The sequence below is a fragment of the Sinocyclocheilus grahami genome, unplaced genomic scaffold (assembly GCF_001515645.1).
Source record: "Sinocyclocheilus grahami isolate Dianchi unplaced genomic scaffold, SAMN03320097.WGS_v1.1 scaffold112.1, whole genome shotgun sequence".
Classification (NCBI taxonomy): Eukaryota; Metazoa; Chordata; class Actinopteri; order Cypriniformes; family Cyprinidae; genus Sinocyclocheilus; species Sinocyclocheilus grahami.
This window is the reverse complement of record NW_015505291.1, coordinates 1,640,248-1,652,750: the sequence shown is the minus strand read 5'-3', so window position 1 is coordinate 1,652,750 and position 12,503 is coordinate 1,640,248. Positions and strand designations below refer to the sequence as shown.

At 38.8% G+C, this 12,503-nt stretch overlaps 1 protein-coding gene across 1 annotated transcript in view; it reads right to left on the bottom strand.

The window, feature by feature from the left end:
* The window catches only part of LOC107589137 (sorting nexin-25-like), a 77,384-nt gene that overhangs the window by 55,639 nt on the left and 9,242 nt on the right, over positions 1–12,503 (bottom strand). Inside the window, exon 3 of the mRNA XM_016277488.1 lies at positions 542–758. Coding sequence (XP_016132974.1) covers positions 542–758 — 217 coding nt within the window. The remainder of the gene's footprint in view (positions 1–541; positions 759–12,503) is intronic.

Genomic DNA, 12,503 nt, shown 5'->3' with positions numbered 1-12,503 from the left:
CTGTAGCAATATGCATATTGCGATATGTACATTTGCCATATTTCAATAATTTCGATATATTGCACAGCCCTAATTACTATACTCAATTTTCTTTTGTAACATTTTAAATGTCTTTACTGTCACTTTTGATCAATTTAATGCATCCTCGCTGAATAAAGGTTTTTAATTTCTTCCAACAAATAAAAGCTCACTAACCCGAAAATTTTAAATGGTAATATATGCACATAATACACTATAGAATGTGGTTATTTTTACATTTGCACTAAATTTAAACAACATTCATGAGAAGGCGTTAATTAATTAGAGTAAAAATTGTAAACGCTTAACAGCCCTAAAATAAAGTACCAGTCAGTATAACAAATAACGCTTTGTCCTGGACAATAATCAAGCATGCCAAAAACAAACCAGTTAACAGATTCAGAATTTCACCTCGTTTACAAGTCCACTGACATTGTTGACAATGGATAATGTGCATATGCATTCAATGGTAACAATTGTATGTCCATCTCAATTAAACCACTAGAAGTGCTGAATGTCTCACCTTGTGTTAGCAGCCTTGAGGTCACAGAAGTGCGTGTGAAGGGTCTTGACAATGTCGTTACAGACAAGGTTGACCACGTCTACCTCAGACAAACGCGTTCGCAACTGTTTGGTCATTTCCCAGAAGTCCTCAGACAACATCTGATACAGTTGGCCCTCATCTCGACTCAAGGGGACGTACCACGACAGAATATAGTCCCGATAGCTGTAGTCAAACACTGCAGGGAGAGAAACAGTTAATATAGACAATAATCAGTTTTACCAATATTCCAGAATTACCAACATTTAGTATAGAACCAGTGCATACTGTGCAGAATACCCAACCTTACAATGCAATACAACATCTCCTTCTTAGCTGCCCAAAGTTAAAGGGATAGTTTACCCCAAAATGAAAATTACCCCACGATTTACTCACCCTCAAGCCATCCTAGGTGTATATGACTTTCTTCTTTCAGACAAATACAATCAGAGTTATATATATTTTTTTTTTAAATGTCCTGGCTCTTCCATGCTTTATAATGGCAGTGAATGGGGGTGGAGATTTTGATGCCCAGAAAAGTGCATCCATCCATCATAATAAGTACTCCACAGTACTCTTTATTAACCCCCCTCGCTCTGGGGGGTTAATAAAGACCTTCTGAAGCAACTCGATGTGTTTGTGTAAGAAAAATATCTATATTTAAAACTTTATAAAGCGTAATCTCTAGCTTCCGCTAACTGTCGTGCGCGTGTTAATGAGTGAAGAGTGGCGTTAAGCAGATGACGTAGGTGTAGCATAAGCTCCAGTGAGAAAATGCTAGTCTCACGAGAACCAAGTTTTGTTTACAGCAAAGGAAAACCAGTCTCCTCTTGGCTTATATCGAAATCCTCTGACATTTTTCTTTACAAATCCTGAGATTACGGTTTATAGTTTTAAATATGGATTTTTTTTTTACACAGATGCATCAATTCGCTTCAGAAGTCTTTTATTAAAAAGTGACGTGACATGTGGCCATGTATGGTGACCCATACTTGGAATTAGTGCTCTGCATTTAACCCATCCAAAAGTGCACACACACAGCAGTAAACACACACACACCGTGAACACACACCCGGAACAGTGGGCAGCCATTTATGCTGCGGCGCCCGGAGAGCAGTTGGGGGTTCGGTGCCTTGCTCAAGGGCACCTCAGTCGTGGTATTGAAGGTGGGAGAGAGCGCTGTACATTCACTCCCTGCCGGTACGAGACTCGAACCCGCAACCTTTGGGTTAAGAGCACGACTCTCTAACCATTAGGCCACGACTTCCCAAAAACCACCCAAAGCCATGTGGAGTACTTTTTATGATGGATTTATGCACCTTGCTTTGCTTAAAGGGATAGTTCACCCAAAAATGAAAATTCTGTCATTATTTACTCACCCTCATGTGGTTCCAAACCCATAAGACCTTCGTTCATCTTCGGAACACAAATTAATATATTTTTGAAGGAATCCGAGAGCTTTCTGACCCTCCCATAGACAGCAAGGGTCCTTACACGATCAAGGTCCAGAAACATAGCAAGGACATCGGTAAAATAATCCACGTGACATCAGGGATTCAACCATAATTGTACAAAGCTACGAGACTACTTTTTGAGCGCAAAAGAAAAAAAAAACGACTTTATTCAACAATTTGTCTCCTTCGCATCACCCTAGCGTCATTTTGGAGAGTATCCACTGAACGTAAATTGCGTATGTCGTTTTGTGTCAGATGTGCCACGTGGATACGCTATTTACATCGTTTACTCTTTGATTTGAACGAAAACAACGTATCCGCATGGTGCAGCGGACACAAAACAGCATACGTAATTTACGTTCAGTGGATACTCTCCAAAATGGCGCTAGGGTGACGTGGAGGAGACGAATTGTTGAATAAAGTAGTTGTTTGGTTTTTTTTCGCACAAAAAGTATTCTCGTAGCTTTGAAAAATTACGGTTGAACCCCTGATGCCACATGGATTCGTTTTGTGTCAGATGTGCCACGTGGATACGCTATTTACATCGTTTACTCTTTGATTTGAACGAAAACAACGTATCCGCATGGTGCAGCGGACACAAAACAGCATACGTAATTTACGTTCAGTGGATACTCTCCAAAATGGCGCTAGGGTGACGTGGAGGAGACGAATTGTTGAATAAAGTAGTTGTTTGTTTTTTTTTCACACAAAAAGTATTCTCGTAGCTTTGTAAAATTACGGTTGAACCCCTGATGCCACATGGATTATTTTACCGATATCCTTGCTATGTTTCTGGGCCTTGATCGTGTTAGGATCCTTGCTGTCTATGGGAGGGTCTGAGAGCTCTCGGAATTCATCAAAAATATCTTAATTTGTGTTCTGAAGATGAACGGAGGTCTTACGGGTTTGGAACAACATGAGGGTGAGTAATTAACGTCAATTTTCGTTTTTGGGTGAACTATCCCTTTATAAATCTCAACAGCCATTCACTGCCATTATAAACCTTGGAAGAGCCTAGAAATTGTTTTAATATAACTCTGATTGTATTTGTCTGAAATAAGAAAGTCATACACCTAGGATGGCTTGAGAGTGAGTAAATCATGTGGTAATTTTCATTTCTGGGTGAACTATCCCTTTATGACACATTTACTTCCAAAATCATTACTGGACATCACTCACTCACTCAAACATGTATAATATAGCTGTTTAAAATGTTAAATGTGGTATACTGCATACTGTTTCACACACTATTTAAAAAAAAGCCTCTTAAGTCAATGAGGCTACCAGATGTCTTCGCTTCACAGCTTTTTATCAGCATTATAAAGCACACAACATCCTCATCAACATCTTGCTGTCAACAGAGAGAACCAAATATAATAGTCATGAGAAAACAACACTATATATTGGGTGTAAATGGAGAATCGGCTGTTTGCCCTGTCAATAGATAAATCAACAAATACAGACAGCTGGATAGAAATAAAATTGTCATAGATAGACGGACTACAATGAATGATGAATATTCTGATTTTTGTTTGCATAATATTTACTGTAAAAGAAAAGAAAAGACACACAAAGCAGCAGGTGGCAGATGGCATGAATGTGATGGCACTAGCAATGATTGCAGACAACTGCAACAGTCCTCTAATGACGCGAGAATCCAGCGCCCACCGAAACCGCTCACACAGTCAAAATAAGCAGATCTACGGCTGAATAAGCTTCAGTGACACCCTTTGTGCAGCAGTTATTGAAAACTTGGTTTGCAGGCATTTTTCCTCCCGGCTGAGGCAGCACTATTTATAGCCAGTGACCTCATAAAATGTGCTGACTTTCCCCAACTGAGCATCAGGAAGTGCTGCTGACAGTCTTCCTGTGCAGTTTCCTTCAGGCATCTTCTGCTTATTAAGTGACACGACAGAAAAGAAGCAAAAAGGAGAACTCCAATAATTATGTCTCACTGTGACTGCAGGAAACATGTAAAATAAAAAATACAATTAGTATAATAAAAAATATAATATAAAAAATATATAATAATATAAAGAAGTAAAAACTAAACAAAATAAAAAATTTGGACAATTTGGAAAAACGGAAAGCAACAAATACAGACTGCTGGATATAAAGTAGTAATCATTTTGCATATTATCAACAGTTTACACTAAATGCATAAATCAACTAAAATATTGTTTTTATACAGTTCAGTCAGAATAAATGGACTACAGTGATTAACAGCTATTAATATATAAAAATGAAAAGTAAAAGAATACAATTAAAAACTTGTCATTATGATGCAAGGATGTTCATAAAAACATAAAACCGATTTCTCAGGTACGGTAATATTTAAGCAACAAAACGTTAAATTTATGAAAACCTTAAAATGAAATAATATTTCACCCAAAAATGGCAATTCTGTCATTATTTACTCAGCATTGTGTTGCTGTCAAACCTGTATGACAAGAAATTTCCGATAATAGCCTGGTTAGTGTTTCATGCAATAACCATGAACACGGACTGAACCTTTCAAGTTACAAAATTTACCAAAATGTAAGTTGTTAATTCAGTCATACTATTCCTCCAATGAGCTGTTAACCATCTGAAGTGAATCATTGAACTCAAGATCAGTCCGATTTGGAATCATTCCACTCTGCTTTGTGAACCAAACCAATTGATTCACTAGAAAACGATCAGACTCAAACAATTGATTTGTTCTTTGTACTTTTATGGAGAAGACTGAATTAAGTGTGCATTACTAGAACTTAATTCAAACTTTCTCTTTTTGCGTTCTGCAGAAGAAAGAACATCAAACAGGTTTGGAAACTAGGCAGGGTGAGTAAATGATGACAGAATTTTCACTTTGCAGATGCAAATGGTTAAAGTGCTTCTTGCTCCAGCAAACATCACTAATGAGAATGAAATGACATCTAATTTACTCGATTCATAAATGTGACACCCAGCTGTGCTCAGAATACAGGAGGGAGGGAGTCAGAATGAACGATCAGAAACAGATTCAGTGAACATTCTTCATTCGGTTTAACAAGACCTGTGATGCACAAGCCTTCATAGCCACAACCTGGAAGAGAGTAGATGCCATCTTCTCACTGTTATACACTCATCTTGAAAGAAGAGAGCGAGCAAGACAGGCGCATACAGATTATCTATCCCTTTCAACACAAAAACACCACCCACAAACACCCAGAATTCCTTTAGGCAGGAATTTATCATAAGAGAAATGCCATCAGACTGGCAGAAATGCAAGGGAGCCTTGTATGCTTACCAAGGCTTCATTTATTTGATCATAAATACAGTAAAAATTGTGAAATATTATTATAATTTTAAATAACTGTTTTCATTTTAATATATTTTAAAATGTAATTTATTTCTGAGATGCAAGCTGAATTCTCAGCATCATTACTCCAGTCTTCAGTGTCACATGATCCTTCAGAAATCATTCTAATATGCTGATTTGCTGCTCAAAAAACATATCTTATGATTATCAATGTTGAAAACAGTTGTGCTGCTTAAAGGGGTCATATGATGCTGCGAAAAAGAACATTATTTTGTGTATTTGGTGTAATGAAATGTGTTTATGCGGTTTAAAGCTAAAAAAACACATTATTTTCCACATACTGTACATTATTCAGTACATTATTCAGTACAGTTTCTCCTCTATGCCCCGCCTTTTTGAAACGCGTCGATTTTTACAAAGCTCATCGGTCTGAAAAAGCGAGGTGTGCTGTGATTGGCCAGCTATCCAATGCGTTGTGATTGGCCAATTACCTCAAGTGTGAGACAGAAATGTTACACCCCTCACATACTGTTGATGCCGTGTCCCGGCCAGAGCGATGATTCAAAAACATTAAAACCCATTACAAACGAGGCATCTTTTGCATCCAGTGGGGACATAATTACGGATTATAATGACTTATACTGTCTTTTTACGCGTTGCGTTGCATCACGCCGCGTAAACATAAAACTCTGTCTGCATTTGTGATCAGAGAAATGACAAACAAGTGCTACTCTACACTGCTGAGAATGGCGGATGAGCGGCAACCACATGTGACGACCCCGGGCTGGACTCCGCTTTGTCCATGGTGAAAGTTGATGTATTCCCTCAGCGACCAGCACAGATCAGCTCTAGGCATGACAAAGCGGATAAAGTCTTCTTTTGGAAGACCAAACAAAGTAGTTTCACTTTCACAACGAAGCACACAGCGTACATGGCTGCAGCGTCAACAATACTACAGCGAGAATAAAAGTTACGCCTTCTTTCTTTGCGTGAACATTTGGGCGGCGTTATGCAAATCTTCCCACATAGTGAGGTAGATATGTGGGGGCGTGTTAGAACGAGCCGTTTTAGGTAGGTGTGGCTGATTCTGAACTTTTATAAAGAATATCTCTTTGGATTTGAGACTTTAGTCTTTGCAACTTTACAGATCTTCTTTATGCACCAAGAGCTTGTAACACTCCAAAGAGAAAGGAAAATTTTAAATCACATCATATGACCCCTTTAATGTTTTTGTGGAAACAGTGATACATTTTTTTCAGGATTCTTTTTTTGAAACAGAAATCTTTCGCAACATTATAAATGCTTTTGCTGTCACTTTTAATACATTTCATACATCCTTGCTAAATAAAAATATGAATTTAACCTTACTAACTTACCAAAACTATTGATCTTCACTGAATAATTATGCAAAATTGTCTTTTTTTCACAGGAATATATTACAAGAACTTGAAATATAATGAATGAGACATATATGCTGAGATTTTCTCCTGATGGACAAAAAGACAGCCCAGACTTACATTTAATGAAGGACCAGGGCCATATGCAAAATGTAAAACATTAGTTATCATTCTAGTCTCACATCCACACATCACAGTAAAAATTATATTAGTCTATGAAAATCTATGAAAATTCCTCACGAATCTCAGCAGATGACCTTTAAACGAGAGTATAACTCTCTCCTTTTACAGGAAATTCTCTGTTTTAGACTCAATAATAAGGTCTATCATAAGACTCCTACTGTGGTTTGGCTGATCATGGACTAAGCAACCGTGAACTAAATCCAAAATAAAAAAAATTCAAGGGTGGTTGAGAGTCGAGAGTCGATATGAGAGTCGAGTCATTCAGGTTGTTTACAGGAAGCACAATTTTGCTAAAAACACCAGCTGAATACATAAATACAACACAGGAGAAAGTCTTTTGAATTATTTAAAGCTTGAATCATCATGGTCCAGAAAAACAGAAACTACCACACATATAATGCTTCTCTTTTCTTCTGTGATTTTGGTCCATTTTTTCAGATTCTGACAGCACCAATGAGTCAAACTGGATGCCAAACAACTGCATTCACCAATTATTTACGGCGTGTGACGTTGGTGCTGATGGGATTTTGTCATCGGTGCGTAAAAACACCCAGCAGGGAGTCTGATAACAACGTTTGTGCTGCAGACATATTCAAAAGTGTCTACTATCACCAAAACATGCTTAAAAGACTATGATTTCACATATCCAACACATCTAACACAGATATGGGTTATACAGGAAACGGCATACTACTATTTCTGCAATATATAGTATGTACAGGATGTAAATCTTATTATAATATATACATATATACATACGGAGTGTCTATTTACACTTAAGTGCAAATAGCCCGCCTTGTTGGCAGAGGCTATTTACACTAGCTCCACCCACAAACGTGTGATAGGGATGGTCAACATTATAAAAGATGGCCAACAATTGTCAGCTTCAGTGGTGTAGATGGTAAAGCGTGTATCGTAGTTTTTTTGGCGCGCTCAACCCGGGTTCGAATCCGCCTTTTACCGAACTTTTTATTTCTCCCTTTTCAAATCTTATATCACATCGGAAAGGCATTTATTTTCAATAAAAATTAAGGAAATAATCAAAGAGTTTAAAATAAAGTATCGGGTAGGGTTAGGGTAGGTGTAGGGAGGGCTTTATTGTCCCAATAAAGTGGCATCCATTTAATATTTTGAATTAAAATGATAATTTACACTATCGCCATTTACACTTAGCCGCTGCCATATACAGTGGTGTGAAAAAGTGTTGGCCCCTTCCTGATTACTTATTTTTTTGCATGTTTGTCACTTTAATGTTTCAGATCATCAAACAAATTTAAATATTAATAAAAGATAACACAAGTGAACACAACATGCAGTTTTTAAAGCGAACAGGTGTGGCAGTAATCAGGCCTGGATGTGGCTAGAGAAATTGAACTCAGGTGTGATAAACCACAGTTTTAACTGGGGGGCAAACACTTCTTCACACAGGGCCATGTAGTTTTGGATTTTGTTTTGCCTTAATAATAAAAACCTTCATTTAAAAACTGCATGTTGTGTTCACTTGTGTTATCTTTGACTAATATTTAAATTTGTTTGATGATCTTAAACATTAAAGTGTGACAAACATGCAAAAAAATTTTAAAAAATCAGGAAGGGGGCCAACACTTTTTCACACCACTGTATATATATATATATATATATATAGACACACACACACAGGTGCATCTCAATAAATTAGAATGTCGTGGAAAAGTTCATGTATTTCAGTAATTCAACTCAAATTGTGAAACTTGTGTATTAAATCAATTCAATGCACACAGACTGAAGTAGTTTAAGTCTTTGGTTCTTTTAATTGTGATGATTTCACATTTAACAAAAACCCACCAATTCACTATCTCGTGCTGCGGGGTTTGTGAAGGGAAGGGCAGTGTTCAGGCATTGTAAGCCTGGCGAAGGGCGGCGATTAATGGACAGGGTGATGCTGATAATTAGAGGGGAGACAGCCGACTCATCACAATATAAATATATATATATATAATCTAAATTAAACATGCAATGTGATTAAGTCACATGACAACAATATAGCTGTCACGTTGTGCTACTGTGAGGAGCACGGAGACGAAGGAGCAAGGAGACGAGGAGTGGAATTCAAACATTTAGATTTTAATCACATCCAGGGAACAAGGAAAACACACGTAGCAAGGGTAGACATATACAATTCCGGACCAGGGAAATTCAGAAACACAGGGTTTATGTACAGAGGAACTAATGGGACACACCTGGGAACAAATTAACTAAATGACAGGAACATCTGGAAACACATGAAATAATCAGGACAGGAACAGGAAGACCAAATAAGGGCAAAAGGAAACCTATGAAGCAAAACACGGAACAGAGTCTGACATTACTTCCCCTCCCACCAGCCTCCAGGGTGTGCCTCTCGGGGACGGGAGCCCTCTCTGGGCTAAACTTGGGAACCAGGGCCCTCTCTGGGCTAAACTCGGGGATCGGAGCCTTCTCTGGGCTAAACTTGGGGACCGGAGCCCTCACTGGGCCAGCGGGCTTGACAGAGGAACGGCTGGCGGGCTTGGGAATGCCGTGGCTGGCTGTCTTGACTGAGGAGCGGCCGGTGGGCTTGAGAATGCCGCGGCCATAAGGCTTGACTTTGGAGCGGCTGGCGGGCTTGACTGTGGAACGACCGGCAGAGGGGTTCCGGATCGGGATTGGAGGCTCTCCAGACACCGGATGGGAGCTCCGTGGGGCGATGGTAACAGCGTCACCAGGGTCTCCCCATCGAGGTAGCTGATCGGGTCAGGCGAGCCACGGCGATGAACATCGCTCGTTCCTCCATTTTAACGGGGAGAAAAAAACAGGAAAACAAAACACTTTTCAAAAACGAAAAACAAACAGGGGAGAAGGGGCGTAAGGGACACTTACTGTCACGGCCCGGAATTCTGTCACGAAATTCAAACATATAGATTTTAATCACATCCAGGGAACAAGACGTAGCAAGGGTAGACATACACAATTCCGGACAAGGGAAATTCAGAATCACAGGGTTTAAGTACAGGGGAACTAATGGGACACACCTGGGAACAAATTAACTAAATGACAGGAACATCTGGAAACACATTAAATAATCAGGACAGGAACAGGAATACCAAATAAGGGCAAAAGGAAACATAGGAAGTAAAACACACACAAAACAGAGTCTGACAATAGCTAAATACTGTTCGAAAGTTACATAAAGTTATGAAAATGTTGCAGTCTGCTTCGTATAATATTTTCTAAAAATTGTGTGCAGTATACACTGCAGTATACTAGTATCGATGTTATTTTAGTATCATTGAGATACTAGTATAGCTTTTGTTAATATTTTTTATGTTATTTTATTTTTATATTTTTCATTTTAATTTTACCAAAGGTTTTGGTCATTTTGTTGTGTGTTTTGTCATTTTTATACATTTTTAAAACGCTCTATCTATTTTTGCTTTAGATTTATTTTAATTTATTTCCATTAAAGTTGCAGAAGGAGATCTTGGAAAATGCTAACTTTAGCCTGATAACACTGAAAGGGAACGTCCCACCCTCCCTGCAAATCGCCGTCCAAAACCACGCCTCCTGAACGCACAGACCAGATGACCAGAGACAACATTACTACAATACATCATGTGTTATACACCTGTAAGGATAAAAGAAACTCAGATACTTTGATCTCCTGAGAAACAGACAATACACTGGCATCTTCAAGACACCCCACAGAGGGGTGGTGCAGGAAACGCCTCTCACATATGCATCAGTCGCGGCCATAAGGCTTGACTTTGGAGCGGCTGGCGGGCTTGACTGTGGAACGACCGGCAGAGGGGTTCCGGATCGGGATTGGAGGCTCTCCAGACACCGGATGGGAGCTCCGTGGGGCGATGGTAACAGCGTCACCAGGGTCTCCCCATCGAGGTAGCTGATCGGGTCAGGCGAGCCACGGCGATGAACATCGCTCGTTCCTCCATTTTAACGGGGAGAAAAAAACAGGAAAACAAAACACTTTTCAAAAACGAAAAACAAACAGGGGAGAAGGGGCGTAAGGGACACTTACTGTCACGGCCCGGAATTCTGTCACGAAATTCAAACATATAGATTTTAATCACATCCAGGGAACAAGACGTAGCAAGGGTAGACATACACAATTCCGGACAAGGGAAATTCAGAATCACAGGGTTTAAGTACAGGGGAACTAATGGGACACACCTGGGAACAAATTAACTAAATGACAGGAACATCTGGAAACACATTAAATAATCAGGACAGGAACAGGAATACCAAATAAGGGCAAAAGGAAACATAGGAAGTAAAACACACACAAAACAGAGTCTGACAATAGCTAAATACTGTTCGAAAGTTACATAAAGTTATGAAAATGTTGCAGTCTGCTTCGTATAATATTTTCTAAAAATTGTGTGCAGTATACACTGCAGTATACTAGTATCGATGTTATTTTAGTATCATTGAGATACTAGTATAGCTTTTGTTAATATTTTTTATGTTATTTTATTTTTATATTTTTCATTTTAATTTTACCAAAGGTTTTGGTCATTTTGTTGTGTGTTTTGTCATTTTTATACATTTTTAAAACGCTCTATCTATTTTTGCTTTAGATTTATTTTAATTTATTTCCATTAAAGTTGCAGAAGGAGATCTTGTAACTTTAGAACTTTAGCCTGATAACACTGAAAGGGAACGTCCCACCCTCCCTGCAAATCGCCGTCCAAAACCACGCCTCACAGACCAGCAGACCAGATGACCAGAGACAACATTACTACAATACATCATGTGTTATACACCTGTAAGGATAAAAGAAACTCAGATACTTTGATCTCCTGAGAAACAGACAATACACTGGCATCTTCAAGACACCCCACAGAGGGGTGGTGCAGGAAACGCCTCTCACATATGCATCAGTGCCTTTTCATCTGCTCCCTCCACTGGATTCACTCAGCATGGTCAATAGTATAATGTTCTATATGAATGCAAATACGATTTACAGTCATGTTTGGTTTCATTTGAATAGTCTCAGGGTGAGTGGTACAATGGTCTTAATCTTAAAAGATAATACAGATCCTAAGAGTTAAGTACTGTAGAGGGTCATTCCATGCAAATTACCTTCTGTTCCCATTGAGGTGTAAACCACCCAGGTCTGGGACCTGGGTTAATGTAAATTCCAATTGTTTGGACATGCCTCCATTTGGGGGATGTTTTATCTTGGTTTTGTATTTAAAGGATTGTAGCAAAAGGGTCGGCGCGATTCTGTAACCAGAAAGCCCGTAGTGTGAAGTGTGTCCACACACTTCACACTATGTATTTTTCTAAAAGACAGGTATGCATCTTACTCATAGATTTGTCTTTGAGAATTTGATATCTTTGAATTGATTATGTAATTGACATGATACAAGTTTATCCATGACAAATAATAAATTGTTATATTTGATTTATTCTTGAACTTTCTTGAACTTATTCCTCAAGTAGATTACGTGAAGTAGTATGCTTCCGCAAAGCTGCATCCAGGGTTAAGTGCATACTAAATCTCAGGTTACATGGAGCATGGGCACATCAGGTGAGGTTATGGGTTTCTGACTAACCGCTTGAACTTAGTTTAAGTTGTACTCAGTTACGTTAACCATGCATATTGTTTCAGC